This window comes from Delphinapterus leucas, chromosome 4 (genome assembly GCF_059928025.1).
Source record: "Delphinapterus leucas isolate spDelLeu-1000000601 "Yukka" chromosome 4, BTC_Dleu_Yukka2, whole genome shotgun sequence".
Lineage (NCBI taxonomy): Eukaryota > Metazoa > Chordata > Mammalia > Artiodactyla > Monodontidae > Delphinapterus > Delphinapterus leucas.
Window position 1 is genome coordinate 96329869 of NC_143132.1, and position 24754 is coordinate 96354622.

General features: G+C 39.0%; 1 protein-coding gene and 1 long non-coding RNA gene across 3 annotated transcripts in view; one reads left to right on the plus strand and one right to left on the minus strand.

Moving 5' to 3' along the window:
* The window catches only part of SEC62 (SEC62 preprotein translocation factor), a 29578-nt gene extending 21292 nt beyond the window's left edge, over positions 1-8286 (minus strand). Inside the window, exon 1 of one of the 2 annotated variants that reach the window (XM_022572675.3) lies at positions 8154-8286. In XM_022572675.3, coding sequence (XP_022428383.1) covers positions 8154-8189 — 36 coding nt within the window. In that variant the 5' untranslated portion in view covers positions 8190-8286. Of the gene's footprint in view, positions 1-166; positions 7584-8153 lie in introns of those variants that run through there. The other variant, XM_022572685.2, reaches the window with a different exon arrangement.
* LOC149749396 (uncharacterized) lies at positions 7646-24748 on the plus strand. The gene is made up of 3 exons (XR_016393092.1): positions 7646-7731; positions 14116-14228; positions 14416-24748. It is a non-coding gene; the product is annotated as an uncharacterized LOC149749396 (long non-coding RNA).
* Positions 24749-24754: the final 6 nt, after the last annotated feature.

Here is a 24754-nt window from a genome sequence, read left to right on the forward strand (position 1 = left end):
GAACAATGGACAACAGATTGCAGGAGGAGTTCTCAAATTAACCAAAGACAGCTGTCCCAGTGCGGTCCCAGATACAAACTACTATCAGAGATGCTGAAGATTTGTATTCTCTTCCCTTTCCCCTGTGGTTACAGATTCTAGATACCGTCAGGGAATCTTTTCTCACCTTGTCTTTCTTCTTTTCTTTCTGAACGGGGTAAAGCAAAAATAAAGATGCAGGGCTTCCTTGGTGGCGCAGTGGTTGAGAGTCCGCCTGCCGATGCAGGGGACATGGGTTCGTGCCCCGGTCTGGGAAGATCCCACATGCCGCGGAGCGGCTAGGCTCGTGAGCCATGGCCGCCGAGCCTGCGCATCCGGAGCCTGTGCTCCACAACGGGAGAGGCCACAACAGTGACAGGCCCACGTACAGCAAAAAAATATGCAATAGACAAATAAATTACAATCTCATTTAAGAACTGATTAATGGAAGGGCACAAAGAGTTTTGGAAAGGCTGCTTTAATCCTTCCCTGTTTTCTTTTTTCCATTCCCTCCTCCAAACTTTCTACCAGCTTCATTGTTTATCATTCCCCATCTTGCTTTTATTTCCTTACATTCTGAACTTATGTTCCTGTATACTTATTCTCCCCATTCATATACTGAAGAAAATTAGGTCAGTCTATGTTTGCATATATCTTTTATATATATACTTTTAGTTGTCTTATTGCTGTAAGCTATCATAATAAAAGTACTGTCTTTAATTACATGTTTTAGCACAGTACACAGAGCACTCAAGCAATATTTCTAGCAATATACAATTTAAATGTGAATGATTTCAGGAAAGGCTATTTCTTAAGATGAATAAAGTGCCAAATAATAGTAAAGAATTATCTGCCAAGAATCTAGTATGCCGAGAAAAATTAATGCTGAAGACAGTTATGTTTTAGGCAAGACATTCTAATAACACAAAACAGGAAGAATAAACTCTCTAAATCATCTATCTTTACGTCAGTTTTCCCACAGATTTCAAGTTAGTTTGCATTCAGTTATGTTTGTTGAAAGTAAGGAACAACTAACAAATCAAAGTTTCAGCTTTAATTTTATCCTGAAGAGGAGTAATTTGTGAGATGAAGCGAAAATCTGTGCCGTGGTTGCTGGGTCACTTGGCAGCTACTTCTCGTATTTCCTTCTTTGCACTTCCCAACTCCGCTACTTCCAACAGCCAATTAACAATGCATGATTCTTATACTCTCGTATTACCCCACTTGTGGGTTACTATTTGTGACAATAGAAATTAAAAGCCTGCACAACACTGTATATCAACTATACTCCAATATACAATAAAAATTTTAAAAAAGAAAAAAAAAAGCCCAAACCATTCAATCCAAATGAAAACTATAGTAAAAACCAAATATTTATGTGATTAAAAGACCTTTAGTTTTATATATAAAAACACATATCACAAAAAAATAGAATCTTAAGAAACTGTAAATTCAAAATTTAACACTCCAAGTTCAGTAACATCTACAATGTTCATAATTATTTAATCTGGGTCCTAGTCACAAAATATAGTTTCTGACAAACTAAAAATTCTATATTTCGGTTTTTGAAATCACACTAAAATTATTAATATATATGTTAGTATATGTTAAACGATAGCATTTAATTATGTCTGTGTAACGCACTGCATTTCTAGGAGGCTCATCTATTAGTAAATAATATCCTATATAGTCACGTACAGCCAAAAAAGTAATACTATATAAATAGTTGGAAATAATGAGATACTATAATTGGCTTTATAGAAACCAATTCTATTTTATAATTACATCCATATATGTTCAATTTTTCCCTCAGTTGATATAACTGTTGCCAATTTAAAGATATATCCAATTAACTGATAACTTGTTACTGGGATATGCTTGATTAAAAATGGTATGTGGGGGAGAAGTCTCAATAAACATAAATTGTTCAAATGCATACTTACTGTTTACCCTATAACTCTGGGTGCTACTGTTAATACCAAAAATTTGTTAAGGCATGATACCTCCACTTTGTTACAACCTTCCAAAACAACAACTGTTATTTTCCAAAATGAGTGGTAGAAAAAATATTTTAGGAGTACAAAAGGAGTGAGATTATCAATGTGGATGAGAATAGCTATGAAAGACCTCTTGGAAGAGGGACCTGGATTTTGAAAGATGAACAAATTTGGGATAAGCTGAATGAATAGCATAAACATACTGTGGCTAAAAATGAGCATAAAATTTGGCTCTAGTAGAGACAAGTTAGGAAGAATTGTGAGGTTAAGTATGTATAATAGGGCTAAACAGTATTCAAGGCAGTCTAAGAAATTTCAAATTTACTCCTTAAGTCACAGAAACTAGGTTTTGAATAGAAGGAGGACAAAATGAGAAAAAAAAAATGACTTAGACACTATTTTGGAGCCTGTATGTAGAATGAACTGGGGGAAAAAAGCACAAGGCAGGAAAACTACTTAGTATTCAAGTAAGATGTGATGTGATACTAGACTAAGAATGGGAAGGATTTTGACATTTGAAACATTTCAAATGTACAACAGATAGGACTCAATGATAAAAGATGAATGAAATGGCTTAGTAAAAGATGTCAGATTTCTAATTTGATCAACTGAAAGGACAGTTTTTCAATTAACAGAAATTTGGGAGGAAGGTGATTCTTGGGGGAAAAACAATCACATCAACTTTAGGCATGACAAGTCTACACTCATAATAACACTCAAACCATTTACTGAACACAGGCATACAGGTACTAATCTACTGATTGTTGATAAGAGGCATCAGACGTAAAATCTATTAGAATACCCAAGAAACTGAAAAGTCCGTTCTATTATTATATAATAGGGAATCTGATAATACATGAATCCACATTTTAAAACCTCGTTTTAACAATTAACTTCAAGTTCACCAAACTCTTTTCCACAACTGCAAAAACAGACTCAAGTATTCTCTTTGCATTCCCTTCCCCTCCTTGGTAAAGGCACTACAAAGCAAGAATGAAGTGAACAGACCCAGAAAACATGGACTTGGATAATCTCTCCCAACCAGACAGTTACTTATTCCTGGATACTTTCTTAAAGTATCAGTTAACTTCCCTTAAACATCTGACTAGAAAAGTAGTGAATTCTATCAACATATTGGTACAACAGAACTGATTCCTTCCTTGCTCCTCCTTCAAGTTCAAATCCTTAAAAAGTTTCTATTATCCTCTGTGAAATATTATGAAATATTCATTATACCACATATAAGTTATACATACTGTAGACTGTCTCTAACAGTATAGAATTTGTGCCATCTGCTGGGGCTTTAAAGCCAGAAAGAAAGACTGCTACAGAAGAGCACCAAGAGAATATGACCTTGGGAAGCTAGTAATATAGAAGAGCCTGCCATGGAATCTTCATTCTCACTGCTCCCCTGCTGCAGGCTAAAACAGCCTTATCCTCTTCCTGTTTATACATTAGACTAAAGTACTTCCCCTCTTTGTTCCCTTTTGATGTGAAGAAATATTCAGAATATTTTCCTAACTTTTCTAGAAACCCTCTGACAAAAAGTGAAGGCCTTTTGCGAATAACATCACCCACTAACCAAGAGAAACCAGCTCATCGAGGCTTGAATGAAGAGAACTCTGTAGCTCAGTGAATGAGCTCAAATGTTTTAGAATGAGGAAGCAAAGAACCAGTACGTTTTGAGGCTGGACTGCCAACCCAAACACCAAGATGCCGGGTGTTGCAACCCTTAATCCAAAATTACAAAAATTTAAAGTTTGGGTAGAACATTCTTTTTAAATTATTTAACAAATATTTTTATTTTAGAATACTTCAACACTCAAATACTACAATGAAACTGGGGTTACCATTTCTAACTATATATTATTTTTGGTACTTAAGATAATCTTTTTGAGAAAAAAAATATTAGATCAAGAGTCAGTAAGCCATGGACTTCAATCTCACAGAATTTCTGACTTAGAATTTGTTTTCCCCATCCTCCGACCCCCAAAACGACTAGAATTTTTAAAAATTGTTATATTCAATAGAAATAAGCTTAGGTAATAAATAAGCTTGTTGAATGAACCGAGCAAAAGAAAAAGATTAGTTCACCAACTGTCAATTTGTATCTTTATACAAACAGTATAAAATATTCGTGAAAATGTAAATAGGTTAACAGGTTAAAATCTGAAAGCTGGAGGAGATCTTAGATAAATCCTTTGCTTAAAGTCACACAGTATGTTACTAACAGAGCTTTACAAGAGTCTCTGTATCTTGACTTTGGCAGTGCCCTTCTAACATCCCCCACCCCCTGCCATTGTAAGCCCTTCATTAAGCCTCTGGGGGAAGTTTTTCCACTTAGGACTGGCTTCCTGGGTTCCATCTCTTTTCTTCAGAAAGTCCCAGAGTCAGAGCGCATAATCCTAAACTTGCCCTTTTCTGAAATTAAGCATATTGGTTCGTGATATGTCAGGGTTTTACTGACAGGGAGACAGATGGGTGCAACAAAGTTAACTGAGATGCAGGTATTATAAAATTTCTAGGAATGAATAAGCCATTTCAATGTCCCAAAACTCAACTAGATACTTTACACATAAGCAGAACACTAAATGGGATGAGCCTCTTTAGCAGGGACAAGTGTTGTTAAGTCTTTGTTGTACAATTTAATATAAAGATTGCAAGATTAAAGTATGTCAAAACAATTTATTTTTTATTTTATCAATGGTGTGGTGGAATGAACATTCAGCTGGAATTAGAAGACTTGGTCTAAATCTGGTTTTACTATCTTGATGAGTGACCCTGGGTCAAGCCACATATCCTCACTGAACCTCAGTGTATCTGTAAAATGATGTTAACGGTTTAGATCAATACGTTTTATACCTAGTAATGCTTTTAGATCTAGGTCCTAAAAGTAGCTTAAGGATGAGGGATAATGGTAGTGAAGTAGTGGGGTACTGAGGTGATAGGGCTTTGGGCCCACCCCTCTGCTTTTACATAAGAGCTGCATTTGTGCAAAAAGATTCCAAAAACCCCTACTACTTGAAAATCGTTTTCAACTCTAAAATTTCATGGTACTAGGATTCTCAATTAACCCTTCTAGTAAGCAGCACTTTGTTAACCTATAAGCACTGATTTTAATGTTCTTAAAAACTTACATAATTGCATTTCTTAGAAAACTTACAATTATTTACTTTCAAATGTTTTATTAATTTGAATTGAGATCACTCTCACTTGAGAATCTCAATCATGAAAACTTTCCAATATAACGTCAGTGAACACGCAGCTCACTTTCGGTTTTCAGTGACCAGTAAAGTGAGTCCAAGAAGGAAATGTGACAAAATAGTCTTCTTGCTTCCAACTTTGATGGAATACCAGAATCTAAAATTAGGCTACATTAGAAAAAGCATACAGGGCTTCCCTGGTGGTGCAGTGCTTAAGAATCCGCCTGCCGATGCAGGGGACATGGGTTCGAGCCCTGGGCCGGGAAGATCCCACATGCCGCGGAGCAACTAAGTCCGCGTGCCACAACTACTGAGCCTGTGAGCCACAACTACTGAAGCCTGCACACCTAGAGTCCATACTCTGCAACGAGAAGCCACCACAATGAGAAGCCCGCGCACCACAATGAAGAGTAGCCCCCGCTCACCGCTACAGAAAGCACGTGTGCAGCAACGAAGACCCAATGCAGCCAAAAATAAATAAAATAAATTTTAAAAAAAAGAAAAAGCATACAAATTAACTACTTTTTAAAACCCTGAACTTGTTTGTATCAATCATTTCCCCCAATATACAAATTACAATTCAAGGTCAGTAAATCCACTAAACATAAAAATCTTTTCTAAACATGAAACATCAAGTAGCAACAGGAAACTGAGTTAATATTACAGATCTTTTTGCCCAGAGTCTCACAATAGAATTTTTTCTGTAACTTCAACTCTGAATTTGGTCATTACGTTTGATCTTTTTGTCTAAAGTAATGCCAATATTATAGAGTTTCTGATTCTCTGGAGGGAAAAAAACCAAGGAGTTTTATAAGATATTGTACACTTCTATTAATCTGTTGACACTGCACAGTAGTACTCCAGGTAGCACTCCCAAGATCTCCACAACATTTTACATAGCACAGCTATGTAGAAAACTTGGAGGAGGTGAAAAATGTTATTTATTTTCACTTAGCAGTATGCCAACTTGATTTTTAGCAATCAGATCCTCACACACTTATCTAATCCCCAACTAAACAACAGTAAGTAAACAGCCATTCTTTATGGAACTCACAACTCAAAGGTTTATTTACTGAATAGATAACTGTTAATTTTTCTTCAGCATATCAGCGTGCTTAACAAAAACCAAAACAAATTATCCTAAAGCCTTCATCCCTGGGGAAGGGGAAAAAGGAGTTATGTGCTAAGCACTCTTTTAATAGCTTTTATAACCTTTAATAACAAGTCACCCACGCACCTATTTTTTCCACAACCCAATGAGGATATTTTTTTAAGGTAAATATTCCTTCTTATGGATTTGGAAATAGAGGAAAAAAGTTAAGTAACTTGACCAAAGTTACACGGCCAATAATTACTGACACTGGGGTACAAACAGGCACAAGTTTTAGCTCCCAGTCACTACCACTACTATACAGGTTTTTAAATCTATCCTTCTGCTTAATATGAGGTCACAATTGAAATAGAGCAGGTATTCAAAGTGAATTAGGATCACCTTTACAACAATATTAAAGAACAGTTGAAACTGTAAAAACAATGTTTATTTAAGGCCATAAAATATACCACGTGTGTAAATATAAGTCCAGTAAGTCCTAATTTGATAACTTCAATACAAATTCTAATAAAAGTATATTTTGTATCCATACCTGACCAATAACACTAAATTTTGAAAGACTAGAAACAGTATAATTAGAAACTTCTTCCATAATAACCTTAAGCCTTGGTTTTATGACCTGTCTGAACTTGGGGAGCAATTGTCTCTGGTCCCCTTCTGTACTCTTTTTGAAACTACTTTCTTATTTCTGCCTAATTCTAAAATTCTAAATTTACTGATCACTGGCATCTTTTTTTTCCTAGTACTTCAAAGTTTTCAGGAGAATTTTAACTTGCATAGCTCAAATCACCTGTGGTGTAAGTCAGTTAAGTGATAAAAATGGGGGAAAAAAACATTAGAAACATTCATCTAAGCAATGAAATAGTAAGGAACAAAAAGACAATGACGAGTGTAACAATTTGTGATTAGTATATTAACAGTTTACAACACGCCATCAATTTATGACGACGTATGAAGGTTTCTAGGCACAGGAGCTAATAAGGAGACAACAAAACATCCTGAGTCTAAGATGTTCCCCATATTTAATCCTCTCGGCAAAGAGCAAGAACAACAGGGGGAAAACTGCAAGGAAGAAATACACAGATGACATGCATGTGGAATGAGGGAGAGATGCTATGTAGGTTATGAGGATGACACACTGGCATGTGAAAGGTTTCTGGGCGGGACCCGCTCTTTGCAGTACCAAGGGAGTTTTGTTTATTTACACTGTGTCGCTGAAAGAAAGCCGGAAAGCTTCAGTTGGACGTTTAAGTTAATAACTGTGAGGAGAAAGGAGGCTGCACGCAAACGAACATCTGGATACGCAGATCGCCGCCTGGGCCCCTGGGGCAGCTGACCAAACCCCGATCACTGCCCCCTCCTACGGTGCTTCTATCTGCGCACAAAGAACGGGCAGCTTTAGGTCAGTCCTCCGCCTCCTTCTACCCTAATTATCGCGGCCTTAATTTCGGGACAGCTAAGGCGAAAGGATGGCGTGGAGAAGGGAGGGGAGGAGCCCGGGGAGGGTCGGTGTCTGCGCTCGGAGGACGCGGACCTCCCAGCACAGGCCCAGGCCGACAACGACAACGCCGCCGCCGCCACCGCCACCCTGGGCTGGCGGCCGCGCCTCCCGCCTTCCGCCGCTGCCCCAGCACCTCCGCCTCGGTCTCCGCCGTCGCCAACACCGCCCTTCCTCAGGCCCCTCAAAACGACTCAGCCCGCAACCGGCGACCTCGCGGGGGAACCCCACCCCACCTCGTCCTCGATTTCGCCCACCCTTCCCGGGAGCTTTCCCTGCGTCTTCCACTTCCGAGAGTCCCCTATCCCAGGGCTCGGCTTTGCTACCTGAATCCGCTTCTTGTGTCGCCTGCGTTCCGCCATGTTGGCCGCTCCGCCCGGTTCCCTCTGACGTGGAAGTAGGCGGGGGCGGTGGAAATATCGCGATAGCGCGCCGCGGGGCTGTTATGTAATCTACCGGCTGGCGCCGGAGCGGGGAGGCTGGCGAGAGGCCGGTACTAGGCGGGCTCGGCGGGTCTTGGCTGCGCTTTCTCTCCCCTCTTTCCTTGGCTCCTTTTGTTGCAGGAACTGGAAATCGCTGGGACCAGAAGGAAGTTGAGAAGTGGATCAAAGAACAGGAGGACTGGAAAGAGTCCTTGGTTCTCAAACCTGACTGGGCATCTGAATCACCTGGGAAGCTATTAAAATACAGATTCCTGGGGCCCCATGCTCCTCGGAGTCAGTAGGTTTGGGGTGGAACCTTTTACAGAGGATTTCCTGAGACCTATGGAATTCTAGACGTCTCTAAGTGTGGCACTTCTTTTCTTGCCAGTGAGCCCTGCATCATCTATTCCCCACTTGTAAATTCTCCTAATCCCATTTTGAAGATGGGAAAGCCGAGACAGCTGAGGTGCAGCGATATGAACAGATTTATCTAAGGCTCCACAGTTGGTAGATGGCACAGACGAGACCTAAGCCAAATTATCTCCCCGTACAATGTAGGGGGTAGTCGGGCTCATGTGAAACAAACTTTGGATTCCCCATTCCATTTTCCACGTTGCTTCTCGAAACGCACCTTTAGAATCCGAGTCAGAGAACTCAGGGAGTACAAGCAACTAATACGATGAGTAAGGAGAGAGATTCTAAGAAGTTGGAATTAAGAAGACTGCAGGGTACTTGGAGTCTGGTGAATTACTATTATAACTATTGTTATTTTAGAGCTACTTAGATCAAAGAGAATGGGCTTAAATTGCTAGTAAGTGTTTTTAGATGGAGATTTTAAATAATGGAAAATTAGGAATTTACAGAAAAGTAAGATGAAGGAAATAAAAATCCCTAACGCTACCGTCCAAAGATCTGTTAACAGTTTATTTTCTTCTAGTATTTATTCATACTTTGTGTGTATATATATTTCCCTCTTTCCCCCTAATTGAGATCATATTGCATAATATGCCTTTTTCACTTAATGTTATGCTGAGCATATATTATATCTTTAAAAAATTCTTCATTCCCCATATATATGTAACCTAATAGCAATTAAATATGTAATTAAGGCAAATAGTGGCATCTTGATGCCTAGTCTTTTATAAAGTAACATAGCTAAAGTTCATTTTTGGACTATGCAATTCTGCAGTCTGGGGACTGGATCAGCAAGTCATTTGGTTCCTTTTTCTTCTATAATCTACAATCAGGGTGTGTGTAGTCAGAGAGGGGTGAGAAAAAATGATGATTCTTACCAATTAACCCAAAACATAACACAGAGTATGAAATGTGTTTATTTCCTTCAGTCCTCCCCATCCAAAATGAGGGTAGATCTGTTTTGTACTGTTTTATTTGGAGAACCCTGGATTCTCTTCATAGGAAAGCTAGTTTATAAATGAAAATATTATTGTATTTAATAGATGTTGAGTGCCTACTAGATGCAAAATGCTAGGTTAGGACTATGATGGGGAATGAAAGCCCTTCACGGAAAATAACTACCTCTCTAGCTACTGCCCTACCACCTTTTTCTTCAGAAGAGGTTTAATTTACTCTCCCCACGTCTCACTGACATTCACTCCTTAGACTACAACAATTTGGTTTGTACCTCCACCATCCATTAATAATTCATGTCAAATTGTAGCATCTTGACAATATTGACCATGCACTTAATTTGTTCTCCTTCTTTGGCATTCATGATATCAGGTTGTTCCTTCTGATATCTCTTTGGCTCCTCTCTCTTTACCTAGCTCTTCAATGTTCCTGGCCACCACGTTTCCATTCTCATCTTCTTCCCTTTTCTCCATGCATTCTGGGGATTCTTATTCATGTTTACAGCTTAATTCCAAAATACTGCATTACTGTTTATTTCTAGTTGTCTTCTGGATATCTCCACTGAATGTCCAACTAGAAATCACCATTCCCCCCCACAAAACCTGTCTCTTTTACTGTATTTTTAAACTCTGGTAACTGCATCACTGTTCACTTAGTCACTCATGCTAGAAACCTTGGAGGTATCAACCATGCCAATCAGTAAGCAATCCTGCAACTAAGATGTTTGGAATTCTTCCCTTCCTCATCATTCCTATTGCCATTGCTTTGATTAGGTTTTTATCATTTCCTACCTGAAATGTTGTTGCAAAAGCCTGCTAGTCGTTCCACCCCAACTCTACCCTCTCTACACTCCAGACCATCCTCCACTCCCTTGTTAACCACCTGCCAGGCACCATTGCTCCCCAGCATGTACAGCAACATTAAGGATGGCTAATATTTGCACATATAACCCAAATGTCACGTTTCTGGGTCCTCCCTCCATTTAATATTTATATAAAAATAGCTCAAGCACTCTTATCATCACCCCATTTATATCTTTGATGGTGGTAGTGGGGAGTTTCTCCTGGCCACTTCTTGCTCTGATTTCCTTATGAATTTGCAATCTCATTCCTGTGACTTGACTTTTATTTCTCACCCAAATGAGGCACATTACCCCTCTCCCTTTCTTCTGCCAACGCAAAACTTCTGTTTATCCCTGGACTCTGTCACTTCTTCTCCCTGGGGCCGAAACTCAGAATTTTTCTTGCTATATAGAGAATTTGAGGTCTTTACTCTTTACTGGATTCCTTGGGATGCATAAATATATAAAAACTCATTACCATGCTCTGCTAAACAAAGTGTTCTCTGATCAGGTTCCCCTCTCTTGAGGACTGATGATTAGGTGTGGACTTGAAAAAGTCAGTTTCCTGGGATCTACCATCCCAGTAAGTGGAATGGAATAGTACATAGAAATGTATTCCCATTGATCAGACTTATCCAAACTGGTAACTGATACATTTAGGTTTTTGTTTTAAATAACACTTTCTCTGGGTCCATCTTGTATGTTAAATATATATGTGTGACTAAATTGAAAAGAAAAAAATTGTAGGGAAGTATAACAAATAACACCCAGGCCTTTTGGGGCATTATTTTTATAAAAGCACTTTAAAATATGTTAATTGACAATGTCAGTGACTTAATGCTGTTATCACAAAGAAAAAAAAATTTAATATACATATGTTTAATATAAAATAAAATACAGTAAACCTAATTTTATTTAAAATTTCAGTTAATGTTTTAAATTGAGTTGATTATTTAGACTTCCACTCAGGAAACAGCATAAATAAGACAACGAATATGTATTATTGAAAAATGAGCATAAATATTTTGTTTTGAAAAAAGCACAATACATGATTTTTAGTACGCTAATATTAGACTAAGAACATTTTTAAGAGTCACTTTGACTTTTTAACCGAAATGGTAATTGTTTTGTCATTCCCCTAATTAAGTCCTTGTTAAAATACAGAGATTAGTTTCTCTTTTTTTGCACTGAACCCTAACTAATAGAGCAAAGATAAGGAAGTCATGAGTACCATGTATGTGAATGAAGATTGTACTACTAATGTTGCTGTTTGTAAAGACTTAATTAGGGGAATTAGATGCTTCCAAAATCATTGAAAGTTTGCAAAAGCAGGATCAAGCCTGGGCCTGTCAGAACTTTGGAGGAGTGAGGAGTCCACGATAGCCACGCTGAGTTCAAGAAATTACCAGATAGCTGTGATCAACCTGTTGGGAAGCCAGCATCAGAAGTTGTTGCCAGCACTGCTGCAGCTGCCTCAACTCCCACAATCAAGGCTGAACACTGGAGCTGAAGAAGAACCCTGTGTCTCCATGACCTTGCCTGCCAGCAAAGTGAAAGCCAGCCAGCAGCAGAAAGATGGCTTCCTCATCACTTTTGGCCTTCTGATATACAACCAGTGCATTGAATTAGAACCAGACTCTAGCTGCAAGGAAGTCTGAGAAATGAAGACTTTAGCTTTCTATCCTTTGCCATGTGCCAGCTGACCATATCCAACCATCATCTTCTTCCTTAGAATCACCTGGGTCACTCCTTTCCTGCTTCATCTTTCGTACTGTGAGACCACACTTCTCCTACTCCCCCATCCTGCCAAATGCCTTTTCATACCCACATGTTTCCATTTTTTTCTTCCCCTTCTCACTTGGCAGATCCTTCAAGGGTCAAGAAACCTAACACTTCCACAGTGAAACCTTCCCTGAATTCTTTCTTCAGCAGAATTAGCTGTTCCTTTTTCTGGGTTTCTGCAACATTTCATACAATCAGTGCTATAGTATATATAATTTAATATAGTTTTAATATATTTATATGTAAAATTATATATATATATATATAAAAAATACAATTTAAACAACAAATAGTATAATTTGTTGTTTTCATTTCTACCAGACTGTGAACTTTTTAAGGGCAGGTACTATGTCTTATTCTGCTGTTCTCATTGAGAACAGCAGAATAAGACATAGTACCTGCCCTTAAAAGGTTCACAGTCTGGTAGAAATGAAAACAACAAATTCACACTACTGGCTTAGTGTGAATGGGTGTCAATGGAGTAAATAACGAATGATGACAATGACATAGCCCTTATCCTCTGCAGCTTTCGTAAATGGAGAGAAATATACTTCCAAGATGGACAAAATTATGTTAAGTCTTCCGTATATCCATGGCCTCTATTATCTCTGTAGTCCTCTATGAAATTAGAAGGAACCGGTTTAATAAGCTTCCCTAGATTTGATGGAGGAAGCACTTCCTTGTGCAAGATGAGAGACTCTAGCTTTCAGTCATTGTGCTTGGTTTCCTGTATAATAGTAGTCTTACCTGAGAACAGAGACATGTAAGGATCCACCTTCTCAACCTACCTCCAACCCAGCAATTTGAGAGAAAATACAGGGTTTGACAAAGCAAAAAATCCCCCACATTAAAACCTTTTGGACAAGGAAAGAAAGCTAAACCTCATAGGTTATTAATATATCTAGAGCTTGTTTTCTGTCCAAACCCAACATCTATGAAGATGGGAAGAGAGGAGAGGGATGGCAAGGGTGAGAACAGAAGTTCAATTGGCACAGAATTCATGGAACCTGAAGTCAGGAGGGCCAAGAAAACCAGGGCATCTAGACCTGGACCTCACATGCAGATTGGGAGAAAAATCCTAACATTTTTTCTTCTTGTTGATAAAATAAAATTCATGTTTTATGTCAAGACAAGAAAAATTTAAACATAAAAATTTTTCTTTGCCGGTTTGGGCCTCCTACCTTCCCTTTAGTGTGTATTGTGGATCTGCATTAACCAGCCCTCCTTAGGAAATAATATTCCTTCTTAATCTTGTAACAAGCATGGGACTTACCTGGTGGCGCAGTGGTTAAGAATCTGCCTGCCAATGCAGGGGACACGGGTTCGAGCCCTGGTCTGGGAAGATCCACATGCCGCGGAGCAACCAAGCCCATGCGCCACAACTACTGAGCCTGCGCACTAGAGCCCATGAGCCACAACTACTGAGCCCACGTGCCACAACTACTGAAGCCTGTGCGCCTAGAGCCTGTGCCCCGCAACAACAGAAGCCACCACAATGAGAAGCCCACACACCACAACGAAGAGTAGCTCCCCGCTCACCACAACTAGAGAAAGCCCGTGTGCAGTAGCGAAGACCCAATGCAGCCGAAAATAAATTTTAAAAAAACAAAAAACAAAAAACTAGTTAGCATGACCCACTACTTGCTTTGTATGTATAGATCTGGATTATGTAAATTGTCAATAGTCATTTGACATATAACCCTTTGTCTCAAAAACTTATATAATTGTGTTTTGATCTCTAATGGGCAGAACAGTCTTCAGAGCTTTCTGAAAGACTGTCTCCTTGGTTATAATCCTCAGTTTGGCTCGAATAAAATTTTCCATTTCTTTTTTAGATCAACTATTAATTTTTTGTTCACATTATATTGTCCTCAGAAAATTTTCAGACAGCACTTGTGGTCAAGAACTGGTCCAGTAATGCTGATTTCTCTGAAATGAAAAGAACAAAAGGCCAGTAAATCTTACGGAGTAGATATGTTAACTTTTAGGTAATTATCTAAATAATCTGGTGGAGGCTGTGGTAATTATGGGTCTACCTCCCCCCCCCCGTAGTTATTCAATTTTTTTGTATATCTATATAAGAAACTACTAAATATAACATTTTATATTCCTACGTGACATGTAAAATCTTCTGCTTCCCATGACTGTACTTGCCTTTTTTTTTTTCCCCTACAGGTTGCTTCTGAGTTATGCAGGGTCACCCCTAACCCCAATGGAAATGAACTCGGTTCATTTAAAGTGCTATATTTCAGAGCAAACAGCAAAAAAGTACTAGGCTCTTTTCCTAAGCTCTACTTCCTAAGGAGAGGGATTTGGGGATCTTGATTTTCCATCTGCCAAATGGAAAACTTTCTTCTTCTATACACTCAGGAATTGCTGACCTGAAGATTAGAGAATTTAGTGCTCGGTTGTCATAATAAAACAGTTCCCAGCAGAGGTCTATTGATATTGTGACAAGGACAGACCAAGATTATCTAAGTACTTTTACGTACAGTTGCTATACTGAACTTCAACTTTTGGTAATAAAGTATATGCTGAGAGTTTAGAGTGATTTTAAGAAATGCCTGAATAATTCTACACATGACTAATCAAAGAAAAAGCTCGCTTGTCTAGTCTTAAATTCAAGAGTGAAGATATTTCTTTTAATTAATATGTATTTTTTACTCTGTCCACAAACCAATATTATAATAAATGAATTTTTCTCAACCATGTTTTTTAGAATTTATTTTTAATTTTTTCAACTATTCATTTTGAAATATTTTCATACTTAAGAGAAAGTTGAGAAAAAATAGAAGAATACACATGTACTCTTCACCCAGCTTCTACAAATGTTAACATCTTGTGTAACCACAGTACCATTCTCTTTTTTTTTTCGCGGTACGCGGGCCTCTCACTGTTGTGGCCTCTCCCGTTGTGGAGCACAGGCTCCGGACGCGCAGGCTCAGCGGCCACGGCTCACGGGCCCAGCCACTCCGTGGCATGTGGGATCCTCCCGGACCGGGACACGAACCCGCGTCCCCTGCTCGGCAGGCGGACTCTCAACCACTGTGCCACCAGGGAAGCCCCACAGTACCATTTTCAAAACAGGAAATTAACTTGACAGAGTACTACTAAGTAATCTGCAGACCTTATTCAAATTTTGTCCTGTCCTACTACTTTTTTTGCTCAGGATTCAATCCCAGATCTTAGACTGCATTTAGTTTTCATGCTTTGTTAGTCTTTAATCTGGGCCGGTCCTCAGTTTTTCTTTGTCTTTCATGACAATGAAACAGTAGTTTTTCTTTGCCTTTCTTTGACTCTTTGAAGAGTATTAGCCAGTTATTTTGTAAAATGTTGCTCATTTAGGTTTGACTGATGTTTCCTCATGATTATATTCAGGCTATGAATTTTTGGCAAGAATGTCACAAAAGTGACATCGTGCCCTGCTCAGTACATTCTATCAGGAGGAATATAGTTGACGTGTTCCATCACTGGTGATGCTAACCTTGATCACTTAGTTAAGATGGCATTTTTGCCAGGTTTCACTGCTGTCAAGTTACAAGTTGAAATTAATTAGCATCTAAGAGAGGATACTTTATGTAAATATTCTGCTTTTCATCATACTTTTGCCCACTCATTTTAGCACTCATTAATTATCTTTGCCTGAGATAATTATTTCTGTTGCTAAATGCTGATTTTCTATTGTCAACATTCCTTCTACATATATTAATTGGGATAATATTGTAAGAAATAGTTTATTCATTCAATTATTTATTTACTATTTATTTTAACATCTTTATTGGAGTATAATTGCTTTACAATGTTTAGTTTCTGCTGTATAACGAAGTGAATCAGCTATATGTATACATGTATCCCCATATCCCCTCCCTTTTGCGTCTCCCTCCCACCCTCCCTATCCCAACCCTCTAGGTGGTCACAAAGCACTGAGCTGATCTCCCTGTGCTATGCAGCTGCTTCCCACTAGCTATCTGTTTTACATTTGATAGTGCATGTATGTCCATGCCACTCTCTCACTTAATCCCAGCTTACCCTTCACCCTCCCTGTATCCTCAAGTCCATTCTCTATGTCTGCGTCTTTATTCCTGTCCTATCCCTAGGTTCTTCAGAACCTTTTTTTTTAGATTCCATATATATGTGTTAGCAAACGGTATTTGTTTGTCTCCTTCTGACTTGCTTCACTCCGTATGACAGACTCTAGGTCCATCCACCTCACTACAAATAACTCAGTTTTGTTTCTTTTTATGGCTGAGTAATATTCCATTGTATATATGTGCCACATCTTCTTTATCCAGTCATCTGTTGATGGACACTTAGGTTGCTTCCATATCCTGGCTATTGTAAATAGTACTGCAATGAACATTGTGGTACATGTCTCTCTTTGAATTATGGTTTTCTCAGGGTATATGCCCAGGAGTGGAACTGCTGGGTCATCTGGTAGTTCTGTTTTTAGTTTTTTAAGGAACCTCCATATTGTTCTGCATAGTGGATGTATCAAAAAAAATCTACAAACAATAAATGCTGGAGAGGGTGTGGAGAAAAGGGAACCCTCTTGCACCATTGGTGGGAATGTAAATTGATACAGCCACTATTTATTTACTTTTAAAATGATCAGTTTGGCTTGACTCTCTGGAGACCATCAGTTAGGAATGGTTTGTGAATGAGAATTAATATGACGACCTTTGGGTACTGTAATCTCCATTCCCCCTCCCCACCCCACCCCCAAGAACTGCTTCCTTTTGTGATATCTGAGGAGCTGATTTTTTTTTTTAATTGGGGCTGATCTGGAAAAGAACTTGTATGGTTTTGTAGAGAGGATCATAGAGAAGATTCATCTCTCACTATGAATCTGTTTGCATCCACGGATCTGCACTGTGGCTGAACATCTTTCCAAGAAAAAGACCTTGAACTCTGTGAAGGCGTATACAACATGTGTGATGGATGTGGTCCTCATGGGGACCAGAGTTTCGGAAGGAACAATGTGGGGCATGAGAGCAATGGGAGCTCCTGATAAGAGAAAAAGGAGCCTGATCTGGTAAGTCAGACCCAAACAGAGTGCTAGCTTCAGAGGATGTATAGATTTTAGATCGCTGATGTAGCACTTACCTCTGATGTAGAACACAGACCTCTGGCTTTAGTGTGACTCTTGGTAAAAGTTGCTTAGTGTATTAATGAAAAGAACTGTGTGTGTGGGAGGGATAAATTAGGACTCTGGGATTAAAATATACATGCTATTATATATAAAATGGATTACCAACAAGGACTTACTATATAGCACAGGGAACTACACTCATTATCTTGTAATAACCTATAATGGAAAAGAATCTAAAAAAGAATAGATATATGAAACCGAATCACTTTGCTGTACACCTGAAACTAACACAACATTGTAAATCAGTTGTATTTCAACTTAAAAAAAAAAAAGTTGTTGAGAGCTGGAATAACAGGCACTCACTCATTGCTGGCAACAGTGTAATATTTTGTTACATGAAAAAAAAACCCTCTCAAATGTAGTATGTTAATATTTGCGTAAAAAGAGGGTGAAAAAATAGATGTACATTTTTGCTTGTTACAGGAGGGCAATTAGTGGCTGGAGGACAGGGATGGAACAGGTTTTTCATGGTTTACCCTCTTGAGCCATGTGACCCTATGCACTACTTTTCTTAAACTAAAAAATTTAAGTTTAAAAAGCAAAAGAAGGGCTTCCCTGGTGGCGCAGTGGTTGAGAGTCCGCCTGCCGATGCAGGGGACACGGGTTCGTGCCCCGGTCCAGGAAGATCCCACATGTCGCGGAGCGGTTGGGCCCGTGAGCCATGGCCGCTGAGCCTGTGCGTCCGGAGCCTGTGCTCCGCAACGGGAGAGGCCACAACAATGAGAGGCCCGCATACCGCAAAAAAAAAACCCAAAGACAAACAAACAAACAAAAAAAAAGCAAAAGAAGGGGGAAGAGGAGCAGCATTTATTAGCCAAGGTGGAAGCAGCAGTGGCTCCCCACCACTGCAGGGATAGGAGGGCCCAGGTGTTAAGCACACCTCCCATTTGGGGGCCACAGCAGTGATAGCTGGGTCAGCAAGGCCTGGCCTAGACCCTAGGAATCAAAGACAACATTTCCAGCCAGGCTTAGCATGGTGCTACAAGCATAGGGGCAGAATGTCCCAAGTTAGAGGAAGTAAGAATTGGGTGCATTTCACCTGTATTAGGAATGAACAAACCTGTTCCGAATGATCATTTGGAAAAAGCAAACACTCTGGAGGTGGTGAGTTCCGAAAGCCTCGGTGCGCTTGCATGGACAAACTTCTAGCAGCAGGGTTTTCTAAGTATGGTTCCCTCTGGTCCCCTCCACCATGCTTAACATCCCCTCTGCTTAGGCAGGGTGAAGAAGCACATGTGGGAAGGAGCCCTCAGCATCAGCCAGAACATGTTGGAAACACATCATTTCTTCAATGCTCTCAGGAATCGGTATGGGGTTTTAAAATGGCTCAAAGCTTGACGGGAAGGAATGGGTAGGAGGTGATAGTTCATACTCCCTTTCCACCCAGACACTTGAGTTACTAATCATTTTCCTGTCTCAACCTGTTTTGATATTAGGATTTCTTCTGCTTCAGTTGTCAAGTTCTCTTACCAAACAGAGCTCATTGTTCACAGATCAGTGAAGAGCTATTCTCTGCTTGTAACCTTGGAAATGGGGGGAGGGAGTATTTTGAAAATGACACAACAGAGTGTAAAGCTATGAAACAAGAAAAGGAGCCTCAGACAGAATACAACAATCATCTGAGAATCTGAGAATTAATAAAAGCCACATGTAGAGAGATACTTTCATTATTTTCTATTTTTCTTTTTGGTTTTTTGGTTTTCATGCTTTTGATTTTCCCAGTTTAGCCACAGAGAGTGTTTGTGGGCATGGAAAAGCATGTTGGCTGGGTTTCCTATAAGACTTTCAGTTTTTACAAAACAGGCAAACAAAACCAGATTTTGTCATACTAGCATCTCACGGCCTAGCACCTGGGTCCTTTCTTCACTAAAAAAAATTTTTAAATATATACACACATACATGTATGTGTGTTCGGTTGGATGGATGGATGGATAGACAGACATATATAGATAGCATAGAATATTAACTGCTAGGGATCCTATACATCATAGGTCAATGCCTTCATTTCACAGATTAGAAGATGGAGGCTTAAAGAAGTAAAATGAGAAGTAAAATGACCAATTGTAATTCAAACTTATATCTTCTAGCTCCAAGTTAAGGGCTCTGTCACTTGTGAAGCATTCCTTTTAAGGAGGGGTTTTCTAGTGGAGTTAGCAAATACTGTGATTTCTTGATGGTTTCAGATAAGTCCCAATACCTGGTACTCCTCTGGCAGGCACGTGGGAACAGAGTGGTGCAGCAGTTGCTATATTAACCTCCAGCAGCATATGAATAAAAGGCGCTGATTCGGACATTCAGCCATTCATCCTTTTATTGAATACCTCCTCTTGCAGGACTGTGTTAGGTTCTGTGGGGAGTAAAAGATGAATTAAATTAATGGTGTATAAAGATATTCAAAAGGATATTCATAGTAAAATCCCAGAAAGAGAGGGAGACAAGGAGTGAGTGAGCTTTGCGTATACACCAAAATGTTAACCATGGTCATTCCTAAGAGGGGTAATTAAAGGCTACTCTCTCCTACCTCCTTCTTTCTTTCTTTTTTTGTTAATCTTAAATGTTTACATTCTGCATAATAAACATGCATTGCTTTTGGAATAGGGAAAAAAGTTATTTTTAATTTAAAAAATTGACTAAGACATGCTGTGTGGGTTCTTCAGAGAGCCAAGTGGGCTATGGTTGAAGTGTCCTTGGTGGTCTCTCACCTCCCCCAAAGGTCTGGCTTCTGGGAAGCCCTGGCTGGGTGGGAGCATGGACGAGGAGGGCATTGTTCTTGTATTCCCATGGCCCTATCTTACCCCAGCTACTGCCTCTTGGGCAGCAAGTGCTTTGCATTAATTCTCATGGTCACATTACTCTCTTGATTGTTATACTTGTCCATGCTAAATAAGGGACAAACTGCTGTCACTGGCATAGCATGGAACAACAGAGACACACTCACTGGTTACCTAAAAAAGAAATAAATGAAAGAATCAAAAACATTTAAATAATCTTTTCCTAACTTAGAAAGTGTAAAAGATGAATTTTTTTTTTGAGAGAAAGTCAGCTGTGTTAAATCTCATACAAGTATTTCAGTTTAAAGGCACAATTGTCCATTGTTCACAGGGAAAAACAAAGTGCTTGAAACAACGAGAAACTTTTAAGCATACTTTATGTTATCTTGTTCTTTAACTTTGACATTATAGTGTTATTGGAAATACTGTGTACAGAGTGAAAGTCTTTTTATTTGAAAAAATTAAAACTAGTGCATGTTTCGCTGTCCTTGGTTACTATAAATCATTTACTAGTAGTGCCCTTGGTCTTCCGCAGTCTCTCCACTACACGAAATCGACAGGAATGGCCAGCAAGTGTTTGGGAACAGAGAGGTACATCAGTTGCTATACCATCTCCAGCATCACGTGAGAGAAAAGAGCTAGTCACTACTTTCCATCATCCATCAGTTTACTGTGTCAGGTACTGTGAATAAAAGAGTTAATGATGTGCAAAAATAAAAATGATGAAGCAATTATTTTTCCTTTAGGTTCCATATAGTTCTGTGGAGTTAGTTTTGCTTTTGGCCTCTGAAGGTTCTCATTTATTTATCTCAAATGTTTACAGAGTGCTAACATAGGATTCAGAAACAAGTGGGCCAGTAAACTATTTTCCTTATTCTTTAGTGCAAAACGGAGCAAAAAACCCCAAAAAACAAAACAAAACAAACAAAAAAAAACCCTTTCATCCCTCCTGCACACAAATTTAATTATATTATAATCAAGATAACAATCTGATTAATAAAGTTTCTTCCAGTTCTAATTGCCTTGATGCCGTCATTTGAGCCACTGCACTGACTTGAAGCAAGACATCTTTTTTTTTTAGCTGCATGATTCAATAAATTCCATTGATGATTTAAGGCAGTTTGAGTTTGATTTTCTAACAGTGTATGTGTGTGTAAGTCAGGATGCTGGCAGGACACAAATGGCACACTTAAACCAGATAATTGAGGAGAGCTTAATGAAGGACCAATTACACAGGTGTGAGTGGGGTTAAGGGAAACCAACAAGAACTAGCAATAGCAGGAAACCTTTTCATCCCCCAGCCTGAAATGACAAGAGGAGGGGCTGGTTTCCCACAATCCGGAACTTAGGAAGGGCCATAGCTGTTGTTTCTAGAGAGGGCTGCCTGACAGGAGCTGTGGGCTTTATGAGGAAAGCAGACTTGCAGGAAAGTAACCCAAGGAATAAATAAACACTCTAACTTATCTTTCCTCCCACTCCCAATGGAGAACATTCGTCATCCTGTGACTCTAACATATTTTTTACAAAGTACTTTGGGATGTTAGAGACAGTGCATAAATAAAAGAATGATCATTATGATCATTGCTACATATAATTCAGTTCCATTTGTTGAGCATTCATTGTTGTGGGTACTTTGAAATAGTGTAAGAAATTTAGATTCCATAGTTGCTTTCAAGGGGCTAATACCCAAAAGAGTTAGATGAGATATTACAAATGAAAAACAAAATTAAGGAGCTAAAATACATGTACAAATTCAGGCTTTAGGGATGAACCAATCTGTATCCAGCTCATAGGTATTGGGCACAGGAGCCAAAGGAATCAATGAAACTGAGTGACTCCCAGGAGTTTGAATCTATTAGAAGAGACATGCTCTTCCTTTCTATCCTGTGATTTGAGAATATTAGGTCTTGACTGCTAGAGGCATTTCTCTATCAGGAGAAGAGGCCCTGGAACTGCTCAGAAGCCACTTCTATAGAACTTAACATTGGAGTCAAAGGAAGGCAGCACAAAGAGAAACTGGATCCTCAGTGACATCACTTGAACCGCTGGATAAGCCTCGCCTGAAGCCGAACATTTAGACTTTTTAGTTACAAGATCCAACAAGCTCCTTTTTATAGTTTAAGCCAGTATGAATTGGGTTTTCTGTCATTTGCATCATAGAATATCCTAATTGATACACCACCCTAAAATAAGATAATTGAAAAATTATTTCAAATTAAAGATTTCAAACATGAAAAGTGAGTCTTCACAAGAATACTTGCATTTTATTGTTATTCTTCATCCTAAATTTTAAAAGAAAGCCCTGATTTATGAATTAACGAGTGCTTTAGGGATAGTAATTATAAGAAGTAACTTAATCAGACCATTCACTTTGGAAAGTTCTCTATGAGGGAAGCAATGCTTAGAATCTATTCCGTACATGATTTACCTAAAGAGTTGGTGAGTGTAGACAAAGGCTGGTGAGTAATGATTTTTTTATGCCTCTAGCATGGGAGCAGTCATCAGGCCTGGAATAAAGACTTTTTTTCATATTCTCCCAGGACTAAAAATGTTGCCTCTTATAGATTTATTCTTTGGAATTGTTGATATCTTTCTTATATATAGCCTATACAACCAGATTTGGGATGGTTCATTCTTATTCCTGTGCTGTGAATATTTATTTGCTTACTCAACTAAATGAGTGGTTTTAGTGGTAGCCACTGGTGTTAAAGCACGAAGAGCCAAGATGATAATTTAGGAAAAGCTGAGTGTTAAAGGATTCTAAACCAACTATTAGACTACAATAGTAACTCCAATCTCATTAACACAATGAACCACCTGATCATCATCTAATTCATAAAAAAAACCTAACATGGACCAAATTTCTTTCTGCAGCTTGGAATGAAGCTGTTTCTATTTATTCAGTGTCTGGGGACCTAAATGTATGAAAAAGATGTTGCCCTAGTAGAGGTCTGCAACTGAAGTTTTGAAAATATCAGGGAACTGTTTCCCACTATTTATTAAATTATACAAATGCTTTTCATAAACACTTATCATACCTGTTTTGAAAGTAAAAAAAAAAAATAACTGCAGCAGAGTTCTGTTATCAAGGCAAAACACAGCACTGCATTTGACATAACTCCAACAAATATTGTGCTTCCTTCACAAAACTGGTTGGGTTAGTCTCACAAATGTCAAGAAACAAGTTGAGCGTTCAACAAATTATCTACCTGTCCCATATAGAAAGCACTGAAATTTCTAGCTTCCACAGGACATTATGCAGTGTTCAAAGAGCAGTTGAAAGGCATTTCTAGTCTGTGATTCAAGGAAGCTCGTGGCCCAGCCTATTAGGAGAGAAACATCCTTTTTGAAGTGAAATTAGCTCTTCTCTATACAGGAGTGGAACTGTGAAAAAAAAGTTCAGAAATTTGGCTATTTCCCCTATCCCAAAAAGACACAGAAGGGCATCTGAGATTGCTGACTAATGTTTTAGACATCAAAGAACCCAAGAATGTTGAGAGAAGACTAACGGAAAATGGGCCTATGAAGGTGTTATAGACTGTGTTCCTCCAAAATTCATGTTGAAATCCTAACCCGCAATGTGATGGTATGAGGAGGTAGGGCCTTTGGGAGGTGATGAGGTCATGAAGGTAGAGCCCTCAAGAATGGGATTAATGCCCTTCTAAGAAGGGTCATAAGAGTTTGCTCCAGCTTTCTGAGTTCTACCATGTGAGGATAAAATGAGAAGTCAGCAGTCTGCAACCTGGAAGAGGACTCTCACCAGAACCTGACCGTGCTGGCACCCTGATCTTGGATTTCCAGCTTCCAGAACTGTGAGAAATACACTTCTGTTGCTTATAAGCCACCCAGTCTATAGTATTTTATTATAGCAGCCTGAACTAGGAAAAAAGGTGATAAATTTGTTTACAGTAACAAGGTATTTGAGATCCTTGCTTTTGGTTTTGTTTCTTGTTTGTTTTTTTTAAATTTATGTATGTATTTATTTTTGGCTGCATTGGGTCTTTGCTGCTGCGTGCGGGCTTTCTCTAGTTGCAGCGAGCGGAGGCTACTCTTGGTTGTGGTGCACGGTCTTCTCATTGCGGTGGCTTTTTTTTTTTTAACATCTTTATTGGAGCATAATTGCTTTACAATGTTGTGTTTCTGCTGTATAACAAACTGAATCAGCTTTATGTATACATATATCCCCATATCCCCTCTCTCTTGCATCTCCCTCCCACCCTCCTTATCCCAGCCCTCTAGGTGGTCACAAAGCACCCAGCTGATCTCCCTGTGCTATGAGGCTGCTTCCCACTAGCTATCTATTTTACATTTGGTAGTGTATGTATGTCAGTGCTACTCTCTCAATTCGTCCCAGCTTACCCTTCCCCATGTTCTCAAGTCCATTCTCTACGTCTGCGTCTTTATTCCTGTCCTGCCCCTAGGTTCATGAGAACCATTTTTTCTTTTTCTCTTTTTTTTTTAGATTCCATATATATGTGTTAGCATACGGTATTTTTCTCTTTCTGACTTCACTCTATATGACAGACTTTAGGTCCATACAGTGGCTTCTCTTGTTGCAGAGCATGGGCTCTAGGTGTGCGGGCTTCAGCTGTGG